Source organism: Penicillium griseofulvum (genome assembly GCF_001561935.1).
Source record: "Penicillium griseofulvum strain PG3 chromosome Unknown contig_97, whole genome shotgun sequence".
Lineage (NCBI taxonomy): Eukaryota > Fungi > Ascomycota > Eurotiomycetes > Eurotiales > Aspergillaceae > Penicillium > Penicillium griseofulvum.
Genome location: NW_024467456.1, coordinates 20,815 through 42,690, shown reverse-complemented (window position 1 = coordinate 42,690; position 21,876 = coordinate 20,815). Strand labels below are relative to the sequence as shown.

The following is a 21,876-nucleotide window of genomic DNA, read 5'->3' as shown; positions in this document are numbered from 1 at the left end:
TGCGCTTCGAGATTCGCTATTGACATTGAGCCAACCTCTCTTTGAGACCCCACAAGTACCATTTTCAGCGATGTGCACTGTGGCATTTTAGCTGTCTGTAAACAATGAAGTCTCCGATAGCTCCCATACTTCTCGAGCCCCATCTCGGCGAACTTCCAGGAAGTTCACGAAGGATTTCTCGCAATGATGCAGCTACCGGAGCATCTGCCGCAGGCGTTCGTGCTCTCAGTGCACAGATGGTGGCCTTCTATTTCAGGGCACCAATCAAAGCTTTCTTTCGTATGCGTGTCGAGTATGTAGTATCTATGGACCTAATGATCTTTATATTGACAATATCTCACTTAGTTATATGGTACACCCTCCCATCATCTGAAGAAACACAACCAAACCATCACCAGCCTTAGTTACTTATCATTTGAAACAGGCATTTGCAAGAGCTGTGAACCCCCGTGTTGCCGAAGGCAAGTGGTCTCTGCACACAACAACCCCGGGATTATTGCTCCACGCCGTTCGGACATACGGATGGCGGTTTATCCCGAATCAAGTGCTCCCACCCTTGCTGGCAAATGCAGGGTGAGATGTCCCCAAGGATATGGTTCTGAATGATACAAAACCGCTAATTTTATATACCAGGGTTGGTGCTGTTCTCTACACATCCTATCTCCAGGTTTTAGGAGCCCTACATGAACCTGTGTCCCAAGGGGTCAAGCGAGTCTGGCCCCCCGCTCCTCCTTCTGCAACATTTGCAGCTGGATTCACAGCCGGCACAATTCAGTCGATTGTAGCTGCGCCTCTGGACGCGCTACAGGTTCGGTTTCAAACCAGCGACATGCTGGAGGGCCAGTACCGGAGTATGTGGCATTATGGCCACCATAAGCTCAAACAGATTGGTCTCCGGGGGATCTTTGCAGGCTGGAGCCTGTCATTTATGCGGGATTCACTCGGTTATGCGGTGTTCTTCTCCTCATTTGAATACATCAAGTCCCAGTCCTACTATTCCTTCGTCACTTGGTATTATGGCTCCCTGCAAGTCGATCATGTGGACAAGCTTTCATCGTCCGAGTCTAGTGATCGCGGGGTCCCACTCATCAAGCCCCACTATGCATTGGAGCCATGTTTCTTGATGATGGCTGGTGTTGTGGCATCCATCACTCAGCAAACTATTCAGCATCCTCTTAGTAGGATTCAAGATCTCCACCTGGGCCGATTGGAATATTTGGATCACCAGGCCAGTTTGATACCCTCGCGACAGAAGATGATTCGATTATACTACCACGCCTATCAAGAGACCTTTAAGAGGTGCAAACGGAAGGCTGTGCGGGCTGGAGGTTGGCGCTCCTGGTTGTTCCGTGGATTTATCGGGAGCTCTCTTCGTCAAGTACCTAGTACCAGTGCGGGCCTGATTATTTTTGAATTGGTGCGCCGACGGTACGCAAATCCCGCAGACGCTGTCCATATTCAAAGTGATGGATATGATATCCTTCTCACCTAATGGTTCTACAACGGAGTTTCTTCTCCCTCTTGATTTCTTTTTGTCCCCTTTCCACTCTTTTTATTATTGTTCATGTTGAGAGTGGCGTTACGTACATAGAATATTGTTTCATAGAGCACACATAAGTGATACCCAACTTTCAATTCAGTACATACCTAACTATATACAAGAATATCTGACAAGATAAAGTAAGAAATTTTATAGAGCCCATGTTCTTTGAGTAGAAGTCAACTTTCATGTTTATATACAAATAACATAAATAGTAATCTAGTTGTCGATCTTTCCCGCATTAGGATTATATTAATCCATATGCGTACAAATCAAATATACTTGGCATTACCATATTGTCTCCCCTATTACCTACATATATCAACCTCTTTACTTCTACAAGTTATTTTATCTAGTTTGGAAAACAGATCAAACTCATCTGAATTCCTATATTTGACTTCCTTTGTCTGTGTAAACCCCCTTTTTTTTTGCCCAAACGCATCCCAAATCTCCGCCTGACCTTTTGACCGGTCATCCTGCGCGTGTGACTCTTACGTAGCTAGTCGCCTGCGACCACATCGCCTGAGTGGCGCCCTAGCGCGGACTAATACACTTTCAAGGTTATGAGGTGTGACTCCTTGCGGAGAACCTCTTATCGATATCATTCCAACTCCGCATTCTTTTCGGGCGAGGTTCAGCCCGCTCAATACCGCCATCATTTCTCCGACTTCTTCCATACGCGCTTCTAACATACCCCTCCAATCCGTATCTGATTCAAGGTCGACCCATTCGGCATTATTGGAGTCCAACGAGAAGGGTAGTCGACGATCTTCCCACTCGTCTGCTCGCTCGGTCGGGTCTGACTCCTCAATCTGGTCAGACACCGGTGACCTCGCCGAGCAGTTCGCCGAGACTGAAGATCCGCTGCAGACTCACCTTCGCGATTCCTCAGATCGACGGCTCTTGCGTCGAAAAGACCGAAGGAAGCAGCCCAAGCACGTGCACTATTCTTCAAACCCGAGCAACGAGCTTTCCGGTGTCGATATTGAAAAGATCAGAATACCATCCCCTTCCCCGCGGCATATTTCGAGAGCTGAACGTGTTCTGGCCGCCATAATGACACCCAGAAGTGAACCGAGCGCCCAGATGCACGGTCTGGTCGGAAAACCATTACTGTGAGTGTCTCAAAAGGTCACTACCGTATTACTACTAACTCGGGTTTCCATGTAGTTACTTCACAAGTGTGTTTGTATCGCTAGGTGTCTTCCTTTTTGGCTATGACCAGGGTGTAATGTCTGGCATCATAACGTTCGTGTCTAATCCCTCGAGCATATAGACTCGCCATGGAGCTTAGGAGCAGAATGTGGCTAACAGATGCAGTGGCTGGTACTTCAAAGATTACTTCAACCAGCCTTCTCGGGCTACGATCGGTACTGTGGTTGCAGTTCTCGAAATTGGAGCATTCATATCCTCGCTCCTTGTGGGGCGTGTCGGTGATATGATCGGTCGTCGAAGGACTATACTCTATGGCTCCATTGTGTTCTTCATCGGTGGTGCTTTTCAAGCATTTGCCACAGGTATTCCTATGATGATAGTCGGTCGTGTCATTGCTGGTCTAGGCGTTGGTGCCCTATCTACCATTGTGCCAGTTTACCAGTCTGAAATCTCGGTTTGTAACACCCTTTCTCTATCAATCTTCGTGGATTCTTGTTTGCCTCCACATACTCTCGTCAGGCATGCTGACGAATCTTAAAGCCTCCCCATAACCGTGGAAAGCTCGCATGCATCGAATTCACCGGCAATATTGCTGGGTATGCGACTAGTGTGTGGGTAGACTATTTCTGTAGCTTTATCGATAGTGACTACTCCTGGCGCCTCCCTCTCCTTTTCCAGTGTATCATGGGTGCCTTGCTCGGGGTAGGCAGTTTGCTGATATGTGAATCACCTAGGTGAGTAGAAATGTCTTTCCACCGTCTACCCTGCTAATTCCCGTGCCTCTACTCAGGTGGCTTCTTGATAATGACCATGACGAGGAGGGTATGGTGGTGATCGCGAATCTTTATGGCGAAGGAGATCTCCTCAATGACAAGGCCCGCCAAGAATATCGTGAGATCAAGATGAACGTCCTCGTCCAGCGACAGGAGGGCGAGCGATCCTACTCCGACATGTTCCGCCGGTATCGCAAACGTGTTTTGATTGCCATGTCGGCCCAGGCCCTAGCTCAACTCAATGGGATTAACGTAATCTCATACTATGCGCCTCTTGTGTTTGAATCGGTACGAATCCACACGCTGCTATGAATCCAGAGTCATCCTTCCGCGGCGCCATGCCGCATTCAAACGAGACCCAGAGAGATTCAAGATTATGCTGACCAATTTTCAACACAGGCCGGCTGGGTTGGACGAGATGCCATCCTTATGACTGGAATCAATGGCATTTCATACTTGCTATCTACAATACCACCATGGTATCTCGTGGATGGCTGGGGTCGGCGACCGATCCTACTTTCGGGTGCTGTTGCCATGCTCATTTCCCTTTCTCTTATTTCCTACTTTATTTACATTGAAATCCCCGCCACCCCAACCCTGACGGTAATCTTCGTTATGCTCTATAACGCAGCTTTCGGGGCATCTTGGGGTCCTATTCCATGGTTATACCCACCGGAGATCTTGCCTTTGAGTATTCGTGCCAAAGGTGCAAGCTTGAGCACCGCTTCAAATTGGGCATTCAATTGGCTGGTGGGTGAAGTGACCCCTGTTCTTCAGGAAGTTATCAAGTGGCGACTATACCTAGTTCATGCATTCTTTTGTGCATGCAGTTTTGTGCTTGGTAGGATCACTCGTCCATGATCATCCGCTAGGGAACCACTATACTAATTATCACCGCAGTTTACTTTTTGTACCCCGAAACGAGTGGGGTTCGCCTGGAAGATATGAACGTTCTTTTTGGCGATGCTACCACCGCCATGCCGACGCCCGCCACCCAGGGAGAACGCGGGTCGTTAATGGGTGCTGGCTCACCCGTCCCATCGCTTGACCTACGCCGGCAGTATGGTCAATTTGGGGCAGAGAGTTCTATCCCTGGCCTTGATATTGATCCGCCAGTTTCAGGTCATGAAGGAACTAGCAAACGCGGACTCTCAGGTTCTCATCAGGGCAGTGTTCGCGGTGAAGGAATTGGTGGCTGGATCTCAAGCATGGTCAATCGAAACCGAGGAGCGGGCCACGATGCTACCAGCAGTCAATATAGACGTTTGGAGCAAGGAGAAGGAGAGGAGCAATGAAAGGGTTACGGATAATCGTCTGGGACTGAATAAAGAAAAACCAAAGAATTCGATAGCATATATCTCCTTTCCCTACTTATGGTCTTCTGATTTGACGTTCACAGTACATATCCAAATCCTGTGATATTCTTTTTTTGGCTATGGGGGCTTTTAGTATAGATGTATTGGCTGAGAGTTTTCTTGTTACAGTATATATATTTATATAAATATCAGTAATAAGTATAAGTATTCAAAGATATTTATAGCACAAGGTAAAGTCGGAATTACAAGGGCCACGTTCTGAAAACGGCCCGCTAAAAGTGGACTTGTTTATCCTCTCCTTGAGGCCACGGATCTCACTTTCTCCTTTACTTCTCTCAGCCCACTCCCTTCACCTTTCTATTCTTCTCTTTTTTTTTTCTTTTTTTAATTGAGTTTACTTATCTATCTAGATTTGTTTCTCTCATTTGCCTATGGCTATGTTCTCTTAAGCTATTCGCTCTTCTATTATCGGTCTACCTCGGTATTCCTCTTGAATTCCTACTCCCATTTTCGACTTCTTTCGAAAAACAAAATATACTAGCAATATGGTGGGCCTAGACACTGCCGTGAGCACGGGCGCCAAACATGAATCCGACCTCCGTCGAAGAAATATCCCTGATACTAGCAATGTTCATTTGGACTCAAACCGGGTGAATGATGAAGATGTGAAGAAAGCTAGACCACAGGTGAGATAACCTTCTTTGACATTATATACGCTCTCCTAACTTACCCTGATCAGTCACCCTCGTTCCTCCATGTGCTAGCTAACTGGGAGCCGATCATTGCTCCTATAATCTTGACTGCCCTCGCCCTCTTCACTCGCTTGTACCAGATTGGCCGCTCCAACATTGTGACCTGGGATGAGGCCCACTTCGGAAAATTCGGTTCTCACTATCTCAAACGCGAGTTCTACTTCGATGTCCACCCGCCTTTGGGGAAAATGCTAGTTGGCCTGTCCGGCTATCTTGCTGGCTATAATGGGTCCTTTGAATTCAAATCCGGCGAGAAGTATCCAGAAGATGTGAACTATACCTTTATGCGAGCCTTCAATGCTGCCTTTGGTATAGTCTGCATTCCCCTTGCCTACTACACTGCGCGAGAGTTGAACTTTCGTCGGCCTACAGTATGGTTGATCAGTCTAATGGTGCTATGTGAGAACTCCTACGCCACAATTTCTCGGTTTATACTTCTTGACTCAATGCTGCTCTGCTTCACATTCACTACTACAATGTGCTGGGCAAGATTCCATCGATTGCAGCATGCTAGCTTTTCGCTGGAATGGTATGCCTGGCTCTGCTTGACTGGTCTGAGCATTGGATGTGTCTGCAGTGTCAAATGGGTCGGTTTCTTCTGCACTGCTCTTGTCGGTCTTTACACCATTGATGATCTGTGGAATAAATTTGGCGACCTGAAGATGCCACGGGTGAGTACCTGCTTTCAGCCCCTGTCGCCTGCTCAAGTCAATCACCGATTAGCTGGCTAATATGGATGCACTCGGATAGGCTGTGCTCGCAAAGCACTTGATTGCTCGTGTTGTGGGATTGATTGTTATTCCAATCTTGGTCTACATGTTTTCTTTTTATCTGCACTTCTTGGTGCTGGCGAACAGTGGTCCAGGTGATGCCCAGATGAGCTCTCTTTTCCAAGCGAACCTACACGGTACCGAAGTCGGTAGAGATAGCCCTCTTGAGCTTGCAATTGGGTCGCGTATCACCCTCAAAAATATGGGCTACGGAGGAGGGCTTCTTCATTCCCACGTTCAAACCTTCCCGGAGGGATCCATGCAGCAGCAGGTCACCTGCTACCACCACAAAGATGCGAACAACGACTGGTTCATCTACCCTAATCGACAGGAGCCAGACTATGATGCCACGGCTGATCTGCGGTTTGTTGGTGATGGCGATGTCATTCGACTTATTCATGGACAGACCGGTCGCAACCTGCACTCCCACGCTATTCCAGCCCCAATCACTAAATCACACCACGAGGTGTCGGCCTATGGAAATATTACCATTGGAGACGAAAAAGACCACTGGAAAGTAGAGGTGGTCGATGATGTTGCATCCCGGGACCGATCTAGGATCCGGACACTCACAACAGCATTCCGCCTCCGCCATCCAGTCCTAGGCTGCTACCTGCGGGCAGGAAATGTAAACCTACCTCAATGGGGCTTCAAGCAGATTGAAACAACGTGTACCAAAGAAAACAAACCCGGTGATGTGTACACCCACTGGAATGTTGAATCTCATACCAATGATCGCTGTAAGTTGGTCCCCCCCCTCCCCCCCCCAAAAAAAAAAACTCGGGATTTATGAGGTCGATCAGACTTGCTGACCTATGTACAGTGCCTCCTGGTGATCCTGGCTCCTATAAATCGCCCTTCTTGAAGGACTTCATCCACCTGAATGTGGCCATGATGACCTCCAACAATGCTCTGGTTCCTGATCCTGACAAGCAAGATGACTTGGCTTCCAAGTTTTGGCAATGGCCGATTCTCAATGTCGGCCTGCGCATGTGTTCTTGGGATGATAACGTTGTCAAATACTATCTCCTAGGAAATCCCCTAGTCTATTGGGGAAGCACTGCCACTCTTGGTGGATTTGGTCTTCTGTTCCTTTGGTACCTTTTGCGCTGGCAGAGAGGGTACACTGATCTCAGCAATGAGGAAATTAGTCACATCCACTACTCTGGCTTGTACCCCGTCATCGGATGGGTCTTGCATTACCTTCCCTTTATCATTATGGCCCGCGTCACTTATGTCCACCATTATTATCCGGCTCTCTACTATGCCATCCTAAACTTCGGCTTCTGCGTTGATTGGGTGACACGGAGGATGAATCCCAAATTGTCTGCGGCGGTATATGTCTTCCTCTACGTGATTATTGTCGGATTGTTCATTCATTTCCGAGCTATCGTGTTTGGAATGGAGGGTTCTAACCAGCAATGGGCTCACCTACGTTGGCTCCCCGGATGGAAAATGGCGAATGTGAACTAATCATGAATCGCTTGATGACATGTTCTCGTCATCTCTGCTTGTTAACTCGTGTTGACTACCTCAAAACTGGGACCTTATATGCCGACATGGGTACTTGTATCAACACGGATAATTTCACTTTGCTTTCTGTATTTGTAAAGAAAATTTGCGATGTTACTTTCGACGGTCATAGTCACATTTGGTGTCTGGTAACAATTTAGTTGAATATGAAGATAAGTCGGGACCATGTGTTGTTGCTGGCTATTTGTTATTACGAGCTTTGCCGATTTAGCAACCGGACTGTAGATTTAGCAACACCCCCTACTCCAGCCATTGCCACCTTTGCGCATAGCATCATCCATTCCCAATGTGACAGTTCTAGGCACTCCGGTGTTCGCTCCCCCTGAGGCCCCGAACCCTTTTACGCCGCTCCGCCGATCATTGAGGTCGTATTTGCCAGTTTCAATGTTACGATAGATTCTCTCGGCAACTTCCAGGAATGCTCGTTCGACACCATCTCCAGATTTGGCACTCGTTTCAACATAGCGAACCACGTTGTTCATGCGACACCACTCTTCGGCCTCCTCCTGGGTGACCTGCCTTTGATTTGATCCAGAACTAGAACCCGTCAGATCAGTCTTATTACCGACCAAAATGACAACGATGCCATCTTCTGCAATATGCCGTAAATCCTGCAGCCACTGGGTGCAGGATACAAAGGTCGAGTGCCTGGATATATCAAAGACTAGGAGAGCGCCAGAGGCGCCCCGGAAGTAAGAGCGGGTGATAGACTTGTATGTCTCTTGTCCAGCAGTATCCCACAGGGAAAGTTTCATGCGTTTCTGATTGGGAGAATCTTGTGGCTTTCGTGGAGGGGCAGGAAGGCCGGAGATGGTAGTCGCTTCTGGCAATGTATCACCCGATGACCCGGGAGCAGGCTCATCAAGTTCTAGCTCCAGCGAAGCTGGAGGACCAACTGGCACGATTCGCGATCCAAACTCGACTCCGATGGTCACATCATGAGATGGGGAAAATCGGCCTTCACAAAGTCGGATGGTGAGCTATTGTTTGGTTAGCGGAGGCCCGAAGTCAAAAGACTGATAGCACTTACGCTGGACTTGCCAGTGCCAGAGTCACCAATGCAGACAAGCTTAGCAATATAATCCCATGGCTGTGACATGGAGAGTAGTAGAAAAATCCAGAATTAGAGATGGGAAAGAAAGAGAGGTCAGTTTACCTATGGTATGTTTGGAGACCTCACCTGTTATCAGCTGAGTCATCTATCAAGCCTGACGTGCCCGTATGACGCTTTCATCAGCTGCGTGACCATATAGCTCTTCACTTTATTCCCAGAAAACACCTCTCTATCTCTCTATATCTCTTAGATCTGGCATATCTCAAACAAATTAACAGTCTTTTCTCTCTTCCCTCCATTTACTCTCTAATATCCGATCGTATTTGATTTCATTAGTGATTCATCACTGGCCCTGTTCACACACCGCACTTTGTTGTGACAACAGGCCATGTTCTCTGAATGTAGGAACTGGACGGTCTTGAATATCAGAAGGCTATATGGCTAATATTTTTCCTTAGATGCCTCACGATTCCTTGCTCAGTCACAGTCGCGATTAGCCTCTCGGCCAGATGAGGTTCAAAGGACGGGTCGTAGCCGCCCTAGTCAACATCAAGGCAACCCTCGTCACCCCTCATCGCGATCATTCTTACGACCTAACGATACTTATCGACCGGGTGCATCCCAAACATCTCATTTTCCTTTTGCCCAACGCAGCGCAGCTCAACAAGCTCCCCTTTTCTTCAGTGCCACTGATGAATTCCGAGAGGAAGATGACGAAACAGAACGTGAGCGCGAAATCGCTGATTTTTATGCACTCCAACGATCAAGGCGCCATTTTGGTGATAGCAACTTGAAGGAATCTTCGGAGCTTGAAGACTCTGAACGTTTAGGTCACGAGGAAAGCTCACCATACGATGATCATCCTGGCAATGGGAAAGGCATCAAGAGCTCATGGCGGGGGGAAGAGGTTGCTCTGGGTGCTCGTCCTTTTCCTATCGAGTCTGTGGCGGAAGGCCCAGAGCATGAACCGACATCTCGATCCAGCCCAAGCAGCAGCAAAATTCGAGTCCATCTAGTTGATGTCGGTCTGGAGGATTCTTTACGGGCCGATGTTGACAATGGTCAGGTGTTATCCAGTCCCGGTTTCCACGATCCACCTGTTCAGCGATTCCGAGAACGAGAAGTACTGAAGGAGTCCTCTGGTCCCAGCCAGCATGGACCTACTGTAGAACGGGCTGATCTTTTATCACAAGATGCTCCACGGCCGCCCAGCTCGGCAAGCTCATTCCCAACATCTGTATCACCGATAGCCTCGGAAAACACAGTGCATGATGTTTTCTGGGGCCAGTTATTTTTGATATCTCTCGCGGGATTGTTTGCGTCAGCATTTCTCGTCTATCTTCACACATCTACCCCATCTGGAGACAAATCAAGATGGGGCGATACAATATACATGACTGTTCATGGATCATTTTTCCTTCTCGGGATATATACCATTGTATCGGTTCTTGTGTCGCTTCTCTGGTTGGCCTTGCTACGGTCTTATGTGCGACTCTTGGTCCATGTGATCCTAGTCGCCGTTCCCATTATCTTATACTCTTTCTCTCTATATCCTTTTATCTCAAGTTTCAAGGGACCATGGCATGGAATGAGTATCCAGGACAAGGCGATGAGATGGGGCTCTGCTGTCCCGTTTCTCATAGCTACCATGTGGATCTACAATGTTGTGCGCGGCCGCCAGTCTATAGGGAAGGCGATAGGCATTCTTGAATTTGCCTGCCGAATCTTGGTCGCCAATCCCGAGCTGCTTGCTCTTGGACTAGGTACCTTGGTCTGCGTTGTTTCCTGGACGTGGATCTGGATGCTGATGTTCACTCGCGTCTTCTTGGGTGGCCATCTTGTTAGCTCAAAATCATTCCTTATTGATGTGGGTAGCTGGTGGCTCGGTATCTATTTCGTTGTTATTTATCTGTGGTCGATCGGTGTCATCGCAGGCATCCAGCGTGCTGTCACCGCTGCAACAGTGAGCCAGTGGTATTTCCATCGTTTGGCCACACCCGCACCTACCTCGAGGCAAATTGTTCAGGCAGCCATCATTCATGCAAGCACAACGCTCTTTGGAACTATCTCTTTGTCTAGAATACTAGGGTTGCTGGTTCGACTTCCTCTGATCTTGCTACCAGGTCGCATCTCCTCGTTGCTCAGTCTGTTCGCCTATTCACTCGTCCCCACCCCAATTACTTACTTGACCAATCCTCTTTCTCTCACCTACGCAGCGATTCATTCGCAGCCTCTTGCCGCTTCCTCCCGAGGTTTGAGCCAAATGACTATTCTTGCTCCATCGGCAGCCTCAACGTCTTTACACCCCCGTTCCTATTCTCGGTCCCCCCGGAGTTCGGGGTCTCTACTCTCATACCGGCTATCTAAATTGATCCTCTACGCTGCCCGTTTCATGATGTCCTTGGCCCTAGGGTTCGGTGGTTGGGTGACCACTGCTCGGAGCCTGACAACGTCTGCGTCCGGTGGCACCATTCGTGGCAGTCTTTATGCCTATGTTGTTGGGCTTATTGCTGGAACAATTGGCTGGACCACACTGGGCACAATGGAAGGTGTGATCGCAGATATTGTAGATGCAGCGGTAATTTGCTGGGCAAGCGAAGTCGGCATTTACGGTAGAGAAGCTCGGTACTGCCGTGAGGCTGGTTGGCTCTTTGGTGATTCGCAGCCTCGCTTCGGACATGAATATCAAGAGGTCTAGGTTGATTTTTCCCTCTTTTCTTCATCTTATAGGTCCCTAATGTATGTGCTCTTTTTTTATGACTTTCGCGCCATTTGTACGGTTGAGCGGTTATAATATTTCTATATGCTCTAGCGAAAATTTTCACTTCTAGGTAGATTTCTTTTTCAAGATCTGACAAACAAATACATCCATCTTGGACACGATACTAAACTATGTGAGAAAATAATGTATTATTTTGCATCCCCATGGTATATTCGAATTGCAAATAGCTACATGAAAATCCAGGGCTCGTGGTATCATGAGAAAATAAAGGGAAAGGCAATGACCTGTGTGAAGGAAGAAGAAAGGCCTCCGAGACGCCATATGAAACATATCCCGAACGAGCGAAAAAAAAAAGAAAAAAAAAGAAAACAGATGGGGGACAAATATGAGACATGAATTAGAGACCAAGACGTCCATTCCACTCCACTCGTTCTTTCGAGCACCATTCTTTCAGCAGGGACCAGCCAAACCGAACCACTTCGATGGGAGGAGTAGTGCCACCAAGTGGTAAGAAATAACTTCCAGCGTAGTTGCCAGCCTTTAGAGAGGACCGGCCTCGCTCCGAGTAATTTCGAGATCGCTGAGCCCAGATCGTAGGGAACTCATGGCCAAGGACATCTTCGGATAGACCGCGGGTGCCCTCTAGCCATAGCCTCTGGGAATCCTTATAGAACTCAGGAAGACGAGCCTTCAGTTCTGAGAATTCCTTCCTACTTTTCCTGTTCTCGTCCGATAGAGCTGCATTTCCATCACTCCCAGGCGTAGGGACCGGGGTGTGCTCTCCGGGAATTGGGGTTATGGCAAGGCGTTCAAGATCAAGACTGTGAATGGCAGTGAATGACACAGCGCCAAGGAGCAAGCAGAGACTGTTCAATGCCGGATATGGTACACTGTTCTTCTTGACCACACGCCAGTATGGCACAATAGACAGCCATGTTGAGGAATCCCCGACTTGGCGTGATGAAGCCTTGGCCTGGTCGTTCGCTACAAATGCCATGATAAAGGACAACAACGCTTCGATTGCAGTCACAACGGCTAGCTTTTCATCAGTGACCGAGGTCCCGGTTTTAGAGGTATGCCGCTCTGCGGCATGTTTTAATTCACGACCGATGCTTGCAAACTTTTGCCATTCATCCCACCATATCTGCCGCTCATTGCGCGTGCGACCATCTGCCTGTGTGGGAGAAGCTTTTATGATTGACCCGGGATCAATATAATGACGTTTGTTGGTGGGGTAAGAAGGAGTCTTGCCATCAGTCTCTCCGAGATTATTTCGATGATAGGTAGGAGGTTTTAAGTCTTTCACCGGCGTGATGGAAGCTGCTTTGGTTTTGTCACCGATTGAATGAGAGGTCAAATATGGCTGAGAGATTGGTGTTCGAGGCTTTTCATCAAAGGGTTTTGGATCCTTTGAGCGACCATTTTGGGGGCCAAGTGTTTCGTCAGTCTCATGCTTCCTGCCTTTCTGATCCCCGAAAGCGTGCCCACGAGACAAATCAGTCTCTCCCCCTTTCTTCCTGGGATGTGAGATATCATCACGATCGGTATCCTGGCTGACCGGTGAATCTGACATATGTGCTTTCCTTTTACCGGAAAATTTAAGCAAAGCTTCGACACGCTTTCGGTTCGCTCTTCCGTACCGCAGTTTGGTAAGAAGTTGCGTCTTCTGTGGGTCTGCATGGGCGTGGTCTTTTAAATGTTCATGGGTATTGGACTCCTTGATAGGCAATCCCTTCCCTGCCCGACTATTCCGAGGGGGCGAACGGTCCTCAAGGCGGGCTAACTCCTTTTCAATATCTGGGGGGAGGGTAGGGGACAGCAGGCGTGGAAGTCTCGGGCCTCCCGATGTGGGTGGGAGTGTGGGCGAAAGAAGTGCGGGCAGCCTGGGGGAGTGCGATTTGGCAGGGCTGGACTCTCGGCGCGTCTCTTTCTCGGGAGATAGTCTGAGTTTCTTTGTGGGATGTGCTTCGGACTTCTTAGTCGCTGAGGGGTTAGGGAATTCAAGTTCGGACCCAGATGGCCGTTTCTGACCCGCTCTTTCGGGAGAGTGACGCGCGTGTGACTTCGGCGGCATTCGAGGCATTTTAGTCTTATTGTCATTCTTGAGGTGTTCAAAAGATGTTGTCTGTCGTCTTTCCTCGGACTTGGAGGAGCTTGATGCGCCTCGGCTACCCGATTCGAAGCCAAGGCCAACGGGGGATGCGACAATGTTACTGGTCTTCTGAGACTTGTAATCCTTGAGACTAATCTTCTTTTTGGCCACGGTTTCTCTTGAACTTTCTCTGGCGCTTGGGGCTGTTGATCGATCGGCCATCATGCGCCCCGTTTCGTCCGACCAGTCGCCGACGGCTAGAAGCAATGAATCTGTGTCGTGGTGTGTCAAGAAGGTCATATACTGAAGTTGCTGCTCCTCCAAGCTGAAGGGTCTGTCATGCCCTACAGCCCAATTGTTGGCGGACCGGTTCCCCAGGTTAAAGGGAGTTTTGGTCGGAAATGTGAGTAAATATGGAACGGGGGGGAGAATGTCGTCGGAGAGGCGCTGCAGTCGTTGGTCAAGCACTTCACGATCTGACGAGGGGGAACTCGCAGCTCGGGGAGTTATGGTGGGCTGGGAAAGGCGTTTTTCGTTCACCGACATCGCAGTGTGCAGGGTTTCGCGATTTGTGCTTCCACAAGAGATGCTAGTATCATACGCGCTTCCGAGCACAATTCAAGTCAAAGTCTATCCTGAGTCCTATTTCTCTAGTCGGTATGGCAAGTTGCCTGGTGATAGTCAACGCATTGAGCCAAGTGAAGGATAGTGGAGGTACAAGATCCGGCCTTGTTCAGGTGCCGAATAATCAGGGCATCCTATCACTGTCGCGCGTGGGGGTGTTCCCATAACCCTGGGATTTCGAAGCCGCTCAATTGGGAGGTAGAGATAAACACGAGTGAGGTAACAAAGAAAAAGCGGGATGTGTCACAATGAGAGGGATTCCCATGAAGGAGCGATGGGAAATATCCCCGGATAGAATGAAAGAAGATGAATTGGAGAAGGTTACGTGAGGTTACCCGTGGAGAGTGTTGCTTATCGGCCTTATCGTTACCATACAATTTCATTACATACAGCCCTTCAGAGAGGCACATGAATCTATATAAAAGGTCTTCACTTCTTATACCACCAGTTGACATGTACAGGGTTTGAACCTCCTGATATTCAGGAACGATCATTCTCTGCAAATTTTTCACGCCAGAATGCACGGTAATGATGCTTCTCCCCTATGTATGACAATTCATCAACTTCGTGAGGTGTCAGTTTGAATGTAAATGCCCGTAAATAGCTGTTCAGGCGAGATTCTTTGCCACTTGTGGTGATGGCCACATAGCCACGGTCCATGATCCAGCGTAACAAGATCTCAGACTGACTAACAGCATATTTGGTGGCCAAGGAAGAGAGTAGAGGGTCTAATGGCCCACCCTGAGCCCGGGTGACAGGGGTGAGGCCCCCATAACTAACAGTTTTGATACCTTTACTCTCTTGGTAAAGAATAAGATTGCCATGTTGAAGGTAAGGATGAAACTCAATCTGATTCACAGATGGCACCACTTTGGCAGTTTGGAGAATAGTCTCCAAGTCACTTTGTAGAAAATTGGACACGCCAATGGACCGGGCTTTTCCAGATGCCTTCACTCGCTCCATAGCAGCCCAAGCAGATTGAAGTTCTTCCTCGGACTTGGCAAAGTACGGAGCATGGATCAAGTACCTGCTCCAATTATTAACAGTGCTTCCTGGGGCGAGCCATTACTCACACCAAATTGGAGTTCGCTTACAGGTCCACATAGTCAAGCTGGAGTTTCTTGAGGCTGGTATCAATGGCCTGAGAAATATCGGTGATATTGGTGATGACCTTGGTTGTAACGATGAGTTTCTCTCGAGCTACCCCGCTCTCTTTGATTGCCTGTCCCACTTCCTCTTCGGTCTGGTAGATTTCAGCTCCATCAAGGTGGTAGTATCCTAGCTTCGTTGCCGTCTTGATTGAGTCTATCAATTCCTGATTGATACCGCTGTCCGTAGAACTCTTAAACCAGGCGGTGCCAGTGCCATATCCAAGCTGTATTTGTCAGAGAATACCCCATATTATATGGGGATACTGGCTGTTTTACTCACTATAGGGACTGAGGTACCATCATTGAGGTCCAACGTAGGGATAGATGAAATGATGTTTGCCATTTCAATGTCCTTCTATAAAATGATAATATAGCTATGGAGAGAAGCTGTTAAGTGGATACCTAGGCCGTACCTTAGAGGTACCTTAGTACCTTACCTAGGTACGAAAGGGTTGATTAATAATGTCAATTATGTCATTCTTGACCCTCGCCATACTTCTTCACTTGGGATATCCTTCAACAATTACTCTCTCTATGAATTTCCGTGTGCCCTTGCGTTCAAGGAATTATATGTTTTCACGGAGCTTTCGGCTACCGGTTCGGAATCGCTTAAACCAGATGGCATCACACCTTTCGACTGTCGGGATCTCCCTGGCTGAATTACCAAAATCAAATGTTTTCACATCTAAATTGCCACCTGATCCGGCATTTGATACGCCAGAATCCTCGCATAAGGCTCCGCGAGAAGCTTTGGGGCCTCGCATGGTCAAAGGAGCTTTGTTCACATATGTCCGCCCAGAGCAGACCGATGAGCCAGAACTACTAGGAGTAAGCTTAAAAGCAATGAATGACTTGGGATTGAAACTAGGCGAGGAGCAAACGTCACAATTCAAGGCATTGGTTGCTGGGAATGAGATTTGGTGGAAAGAGGAACAGGGTGGAATCTACCCATGGGCACAGTGTTATGGAGGTCAGTATCCACGTTGTCAATCCTTGAGAAATCCAAAGAGGCTAACCCAACACAGGGTGGCAATTGTAAGCTATGAAAGGAGCTCGTAAAGGAGCTCGAGATATAATGTTCACGACTGACAACCTGTAGTGGTTCATGGGCTGGACAACTTGGAGACGGGGTAAGTTAACAAGTTAACATGTAAACGATTCCTCCTCACTAGAGATACTAATGGGCGACCTATTAGCGTGCAATCAGTCTCTTTGAATGCACTAACCCCCAGACAAATAGGCGGTATGAGCTGCAACTGAAAGGAGCAGGCAGAACACCCTATTCGCGGTTCGCAGATGGCAAGGCTGTCCTCCGGTCAAGTATCCGTGAATTCGTGGTCTCAGAAGGTAAGAAAACCTGCATGCAACCTAAAGACAGACCACTGAAACATTGCCAGCACTCTCTGCCCTTGGTATACCAACCACCCGGGCACTCTCACTCACCTTGGTTCCCAATGCCAAGGTATTGCGAGAGCGTCTTGAACCAGGAGCAATAGTTGCTCGGTTTGCTGAATCTTGGTTAAGAATTGGCACTTTTGATCTTCTTCGCACTCGTGGAGATCGTGAGCTGATCAGAAAACTTGCGACATATGTCGCAGAAGACGTTTTCAATGGGTGGGAATCCCTTCCTGCCATTGTATCGCTGCATGACCAGCAGTCTTCCGTGCAAATCGACAATCCACAGAGAGGTATCACGGCCGACCAGGTACAAGAACACGAGGATGTACAGGAGAATCGATTTGCTAGACTATATCGAGAAATAGCTCGCCGCAATGCGAAGACAGTGGCCGCCTGGCAGGCCTACGGGTTCATGAATGGCGTGCTAAACACTGACAACACATCTATTTATGGCTTATCGCTAGACTACGGCCCGTTCGCATTTATGGACAACTTTGATCCCCAGTACACGCCGAACCATGATGACCACATGCTGCGATACGCCTATCGCAACCAGCCCAGCATTATCTGGTGGAATTTGGTCCGACTCGGAGAGTCGCTAGGTGAGTTGATTGGGGCCGGAAATCGGGTTGACGATGAAAGCTTCGTCAACGATGGGGTGACGGAGGAGTTTGAACCGGAGCTCATTAAACGCGCGGAGAAAATCATTGAGCGTGTGGGCGAGGAGTTCAAAGCAGTATTCCTAAACGAATACAAGCGCTTGATGGGTCAGAGGCTAGGACTCAAAACACAGGCTGAGTCAGACTTCCAGAATCTCTTTTCAGAGATGCTAGACACACTTGAAGCACTCGAACTAGACTTCAATCACTTCTTCCGCCGGCTTTCGGGGCTGCCACTATCCAGTCTGGAGACCGAAGAAGGCCGAAGAGAGGCATCCTCGGTCTTCTTCCACTCTGAAGGGTTCGGTGGGATTGGATACACCGAGGCTACAGCTAGAGATCGCATTGCGAAATGGCTGAATAGTTGGCGGCTTCGCGTGCTTGAGGACTGGGGCCCCGAGAACGATGAGGGAAGAATTAAGGCCATGAAATCCGTCAACCCGAATGTAAGCACCCGTTGGAGTATTCTTTCTCAAGTCCGGTGAGGATTGACTAACCCATTGATAGTTTGTGCCTCGGGGGTGGATTCTCGACGAGGTCATTGAGCGCGTGGAGCGCAAAGGAGACCGAGATATTCTAGAGCGGATTATGCAGATGTCTTTGAACCCGTTCAACGATCAGTGGGGTCTTCACAAGGAAGAGGAAGAGCGCTTCTGTGGGGATGTCCCCAAGTACAAGAGGGCTATGATGTGTAGTTGCAGCTCGTAATCAAGCTACGAGCGCTACGCGGATCTCCACTCTCTGAAAGCCGAATATGTGATGTATGACTTTGAAACAGAATCGATGTTAAGCTATGTAGCAGAATGCATCGACTCCCAATCCACGAGAGATCGGCTCAAGAGAATTAAAATATGCAAACACGAGTATTTGCCAGTCTCTTCCTACTTCACATTTTATACTTATTATAAAACCCGAAAAATAACCAAACAACCTAGGTAGGAGGCATCAAAAGTTAGATCATGTCAACCTTATCAGGCATTGATCTCTAATCATACATTTTCAGGAAAAAAAGAGAAATTCGTTTCGTGCATGCATGAAAAATGTCGTCCAATCCCATGGAAACTGCAGAAAGATGTTGACCAAAAGAGCAATGCAAACGGCATCTTAGTTAGGGCAAGCGGATTGAACGTGACCGGGCTGCTTGCACTTGTAGCACATGCGCTCACCCTTGGCTTCAGTGGGGCAGTCACGAGAGACGTGGCCAACTTCGCCGCCTAATTATATAAGTTAGTAGCAGATCCCAGAGAGGGAAAGCGAAGAGATGACTGACAGTTGTAGCACTTCTGACCCTGAGTGCAGTCACGGGCCATGTGGCCGAAACCACCGCAGGAGTAACAGGTCTGCTGGCGACCACCAGGACCACCGAAACCACCGTAGTTGCCACCAGCATTGTAACCACCGCCGTAGTTACCACCCTGAGAGCAGTTGCGTGCAATGTGACCGACCTGTCCGCACTTGTAGCATTCCTGGGAACCACCACCGCTGTAGTTGCTGTCGCCGCCCTGGGGGCATTCGCGGGAAAGATGTCCAGTCTGGCCGCAACGGTAGCATGATTTCTCCTTGGGAGGCTCCTGGCATTCACGGCCTTTGTAAATGTTAGTCAAGTTCGAATAGAGGTATTTCATCTTGAACTTACTCAAGTGACCCTGGCCTATAATTGTGGTTTGACTTTGATTAGCAAAGTTCTAATAACTAGTCCAAATGTTCGAATCGTGGACTATAGATCACGTTGAGATGGACATACCGTTGCAGTTGTAGCTATTTAGAGATTGGGTTAGCTTTTTTATTTGATCCAAGGGAAAAGGGAATTTACCAGGTAGGGTTTCCCTTCTTAGGGCAGTCCTTGGCCTATAAAGAGGTAAGCTTTTGATTTTATTTACCAGAAAAATCTGGAGAAATTTCAATGCCAGGCAAAGGTCGTAATTACCTGATGAGAGGCCTCGCCGCCTGTAAAGAGCGTTAGTAAAAAAAATATTTTTTAAAAAAAGGTATCAATTGGCGCAAAGGTCAGAGAGTTATCACAAGCTAAGCTTCGGAATATATGACGTCGGGATTTCAAGAGGAAAAAAAAAGAACATACAGTTGAAGCAGCCACCACGTCCGGCAGGAGGGAAGTCCATATTGAATAAGAAGAGGGTTGAATTTTATAAAGAGAAAAAGTTGAAGAAGTTGAAGAGTCTGGAAAAATAATATTGTAGTGCGGGGGAGAAATCTTCCCGCTCGTAAAGCTGACCGCCCTGATGGGAAGTTTTCCTTCTATCTTGTTTTATATCCATGACTATAAATCTGTCTTGATCTTTGAAGGAGATCTATATGGCAATTGAAGATCTCCGGATTGAAAACAGAAAAGGGAGAAAAAGAAATTATTCCAAGGTTCCCCGACTTTTATATAACTGTCCTGCCAGGGGTCCCCAGTCCATGAGTACCTTGTGCTACCCCCCCCAAAGGAGACAGTTTAATTGGTCTAACACGTCAGCTAATGCAAGTTAGAGTGATCTTTCTTTTCTATACCTTGGCATACCTTGATATATATATATATATATATACATACTTAGGTAAAGTCGTAACATTCAAGTAGCTGTGTTCCGGTCTTTTCTCGAAGAAGAAGTACCCGTTCTTCATCAAACCCGATAGGCAGAGTCAATCCTTGCGATTCCACATTTACACTCAAATTGTGGTAAATCTTTCCTGACTCCGACTTATTCCCAGCGTTGAGCTGAACACTGTTCTCCTCAAAGAATCTGCGGCTGCCCAGAGATGATATTGCCGTCTCCAACTCCCATATTCGAATCTCATCCCCCCGAGAGCTTACAGAGATAGCTTTCCCGCGGTTGGTCACCTGAACAGCAGATACGGAAGAGGTATGTCCCCAAAGTCGCCGGCCACCTTGGACGAACAAATTTTCCGATGTAGATACCACAAGGTACATAGTCAACGTGTTATCGGAATGGGAGGTCAGCAAATATGGATGGGAATAAGACATAGAGGTTGGAGGCTGTTGATGTAGGATAGATGGTGTCCCAGGGGTTATGGGAGGTTGATCGTCAAAGGATTCGGAGCGCCTTTTTCTGGATTGAAGGGGCGTTATTTCATATTGGGAATCCACTGTAGTAGCCAGTCGTGAATCAAGCTGTTGTCCATCTTTGCCTAGACGCAACTCTTGAATTCCCAGAGACCACCCACAGCCAATGTGGAAGAAACTATACACAATAGTAGCGACGATTTCAAAGGATGAGACTCTCAGTGATAGTGTCATGGGTGCAACAATGTTATCTGCTTTGAGGGAGGCAACCTGGCGGGGTTCGAAGGCCTCGGCTTCCCCTGCTTGATGGTTGCCAGGTCGCAGATTGTACAAATTCAGATCTTTGTGCTGGGATACTACCATCAAATACGGCGACGAGAGGGCCATTGCTGTTATTGCAGCACCACTGGAGCCCACATGAGAGGACTGCAAGTCTAGCTGTGACGTTCGAAGATTCAAGACGAAAAGGCTGAAGTGACCATTTTCCAGTCCGACGGAGATCTCAATCATATCTTGGATCTGGCTTACTGCCAAGGCAGTTGGAGCCATAGCTGGTGATTTCGATGGAGTTGACAAAGGAATTTTTGCAAGACAACATGCTGAGTCTCTTGTGGCCCATGCCCGGAGCCCGTGCGCTGAATCTGCAGTGAAGACAACCCCAGCACAAAACCTGATCAGTGTAGGAGGGCATGGTGGCCGAGGAAACTCCACTTCTGTAACCCGGCATAACCCTTTGGACCAATTATGCCGGAGTCGATATTTCTGTTTCCAATTGCCCTCCTGTGCTAAGTGCCCATGATCGAACCATGTTGCGACCTTGGGTGAATAATTTGTTTTGACTGGAATGGTTGTGCGTCTAGTATTTGCAAGGCGGCGGGCACGGGGCCGTACCCATTGCGAGTAGTATTGCCTTTTCCATATCTCGGAGTCCCCACCAAGGGCATGAAAGCGATGTGATAACCTGTTTGGAGCAAGTCAGCAAAACTCCTAAGAGAAAGACTAATCACAAAGGGAGCATACCTTTGACACACATTAAGAGATGATACTGGTAAGAAGGAAAGGATATGGAGCAGCAGCTCATTGCTCAGACGAGACAGACGATCGACTGGCCCAATATCGTTCCGAGTACGGATACGCTTTTGCGCTAGATCGGAGTCCCAGTAGTCTCCGCAACGTTTTGACATTCTTCTCAGACTAACAACTTGCGAGGAGACTAGTACATTGAATCGGAGGAATCATTCCGCGCAGTCGGAGGAACAGAGTGGTTGAAAGTGGAGGGATATTCGAGATAAGCTTATCCGCCCACGGCTAAGTG

The 21,876-nt window shown here is 48.1% G+C and overlaps 9 protein-coding genes across 9 annotated transcripts; 4 read left to right on the top strand and 5 right to left on the bottom strand.

Moving 5' to 3' along the window:
* Positions 1-104: 104 nt before the first annotated feature.
* PGRI_063310 (putative MFS monosaccharide transporter) lies at positions 105-4,763 on the top strand (the record flags this gene model as incomplete). The annotated part of the gene is made up of 12 exons (XM_040794045.1): positions 105-292; positions 346-352; positions 425-573; positions 634-1,428; positions 2,260-2,655; positions 2,711-2,788; positions 2,861-3,149; positions 3,236-3,291; positions 3,340-3,429; positions 3,486-3,756; positions 3,868-4,309; positions 4,369-4,763. 12 exons carry the CDS (start codon positions 105-107, stop codon positions 4,761-4,763), a joined length of 3,156 nt encoding a protein of 1,051 aa, XP_040648010.1.
* A 566-nt stretch (positions 4,764-5,329) lies between these two features.
* pmt2 (uncharacterized protein) lies at positions 5,330-7,779 on the top strand (the record flags this gene model as incomplete). The annotated part of the gene is made up of 5 exons (XM_040794044.1): positions 5,330-5,470; positions 5,524-6,065; positions 6,114-6,207; positions 6,287-7,046; positions 7,130-7,779. 5 exons carry the CDS (start codon positions 5,330-5,332, stop codon positions 7,777-7,779), a joined length of 2,187 nt encoding a protein of 728 aa, XP_040648009.1.
* Positions 7,780-7,932: 153 nt separating this feature from the next.
* Positions 7,933-8,938, bottom strand: PGRI_063290 (Rab family GTPase; the record flags this gene model as incomplete). Its single annotated transcript, XM_040794043.1, has 3 exons — positions 7,933-7,964; positions 8,084-8,819; positions 8,870-8,938. The coding sequence occupies 3 exons, from the start codon at positions 8,936-8,938 to the stop codon at positions 7,933-7,935; spliced, it is 837 nt and encodes a 278-aa protein (XP_040648008.1).
* Positions 8,939-9,281: 343 nt separating this feature from the next.
* PGRI_063280 (uncharacterized protein) lies at positions 9,282-11,591 on the top strand (the record flags this gene model as incomplete). The annotated part of the gene is made up of 2 exons (XM_040794042.1): positions 9,282-9,294; positions 9,352-11,591. The coding sequence occupies 2 exons, from the start codon at positions 9,282-9,284 to the stop codon at positions 11,589-11,591; spliced, it is 2,253 nt and encodes a 750-aa protein (XP_040648007.1).
* Positions 11,592-12,012: 421 nt separating this feature from the next.
* Positions 12,013-14,253, bottom strand: PGRI_063270 (uncharacterized protein; the record flags this gene model as incomplete). The annotated part of the gene is made up of 1 exon (XM_040794041.1): positions 12,013-14,253. The coding sequence occupies one exon, from the start codon at positions 14,251-14,253 to the stop codon at positions 12,013-12,015; it is 2,241 nt and encodes a 746-aa protein (XP_040648006.1).
* Positions 14,254-14,811: 558 nt separating this feature from the next.
* Positions 14,812-15,825, bottom strand: PGRI_063260 (aldo/keto reductase; the record flags this gene model as incomplete). Its single annotated transcript, XM_040794040.1, has 3 exons — positions 14,812-15,358; positions 15,426-15,706; positions 15,763-15,825. The coding sequence occupies 3 exons, from the start codon at positions 15,823-15,825 to the stop codon at positions 14,812-14,814; spliced, it is 891 nt and encodes a 296-aa protein (XP_040648005.1).
* A 275-nt stretch (positions 15,826-16,100) lies between these two features.
* PGRI_063250 (uncharacterized protein) lies at positions 16,101-18,247 on the top strand (the record flags this gene model as incomplete). Its single annotated transcript, XM_040794039.1, has 6 exons — positions 16,101-16,452; positions 16,508-16,517; positions 16,582-16,612; positions 16,679-16,829; positions 16,880-17,985; positions 18,047-18,247. 6 exons carry the CDS (start codon positions 16,101-16,103, stop codon positions 18,245-18,247), a joined length of 1,851 nt encoding a protein of 616 aa, XP_040648004.1.
* Positions 18,248-18,643: 396 nt separating this feature from the next.
* On the bottom strand, positions 18,644-19,659 carry PGRI_063240 (uncharacterized protein; the record flags this gene model as incomplete). The annotated part of the gene is made up of 7 exons (XM_040794038.1): positions 18,644-18,753; positions 18,810-19,124; positions 19,176-19,190; positions 19,284-19,297; positions 19,353-19,387; positions 19,467-19,486; positions 19,620-19,659. 7 exons carry the CDS (start codon positions 19,657-19,659, stop codon positions 18,644-18,646), a joined length of 549 nt encoding a protein of 182 aa, XP_040648003.1.
* A 431-nt stretch (positions 19,660-20,090) lies between these two features.
* On the bottom strand, positions 20,091-21,110 carry PGRI_063230 (WD domain protein; the record flags this gene model as incomplete). Its single annotated transcript, XM_040794037.1, has 1 exon — positions 20,091-21,110. One exon carries the CDS (start codon positions 21,108-21,110, stop codon positions 20,091-20,093), a length of 1,020 nt encoding a protein of 339 aa, XP_040648002.1.
* Between the last annotated feature and the right edge of the window lie 766 nt (positions 21,111-21,876).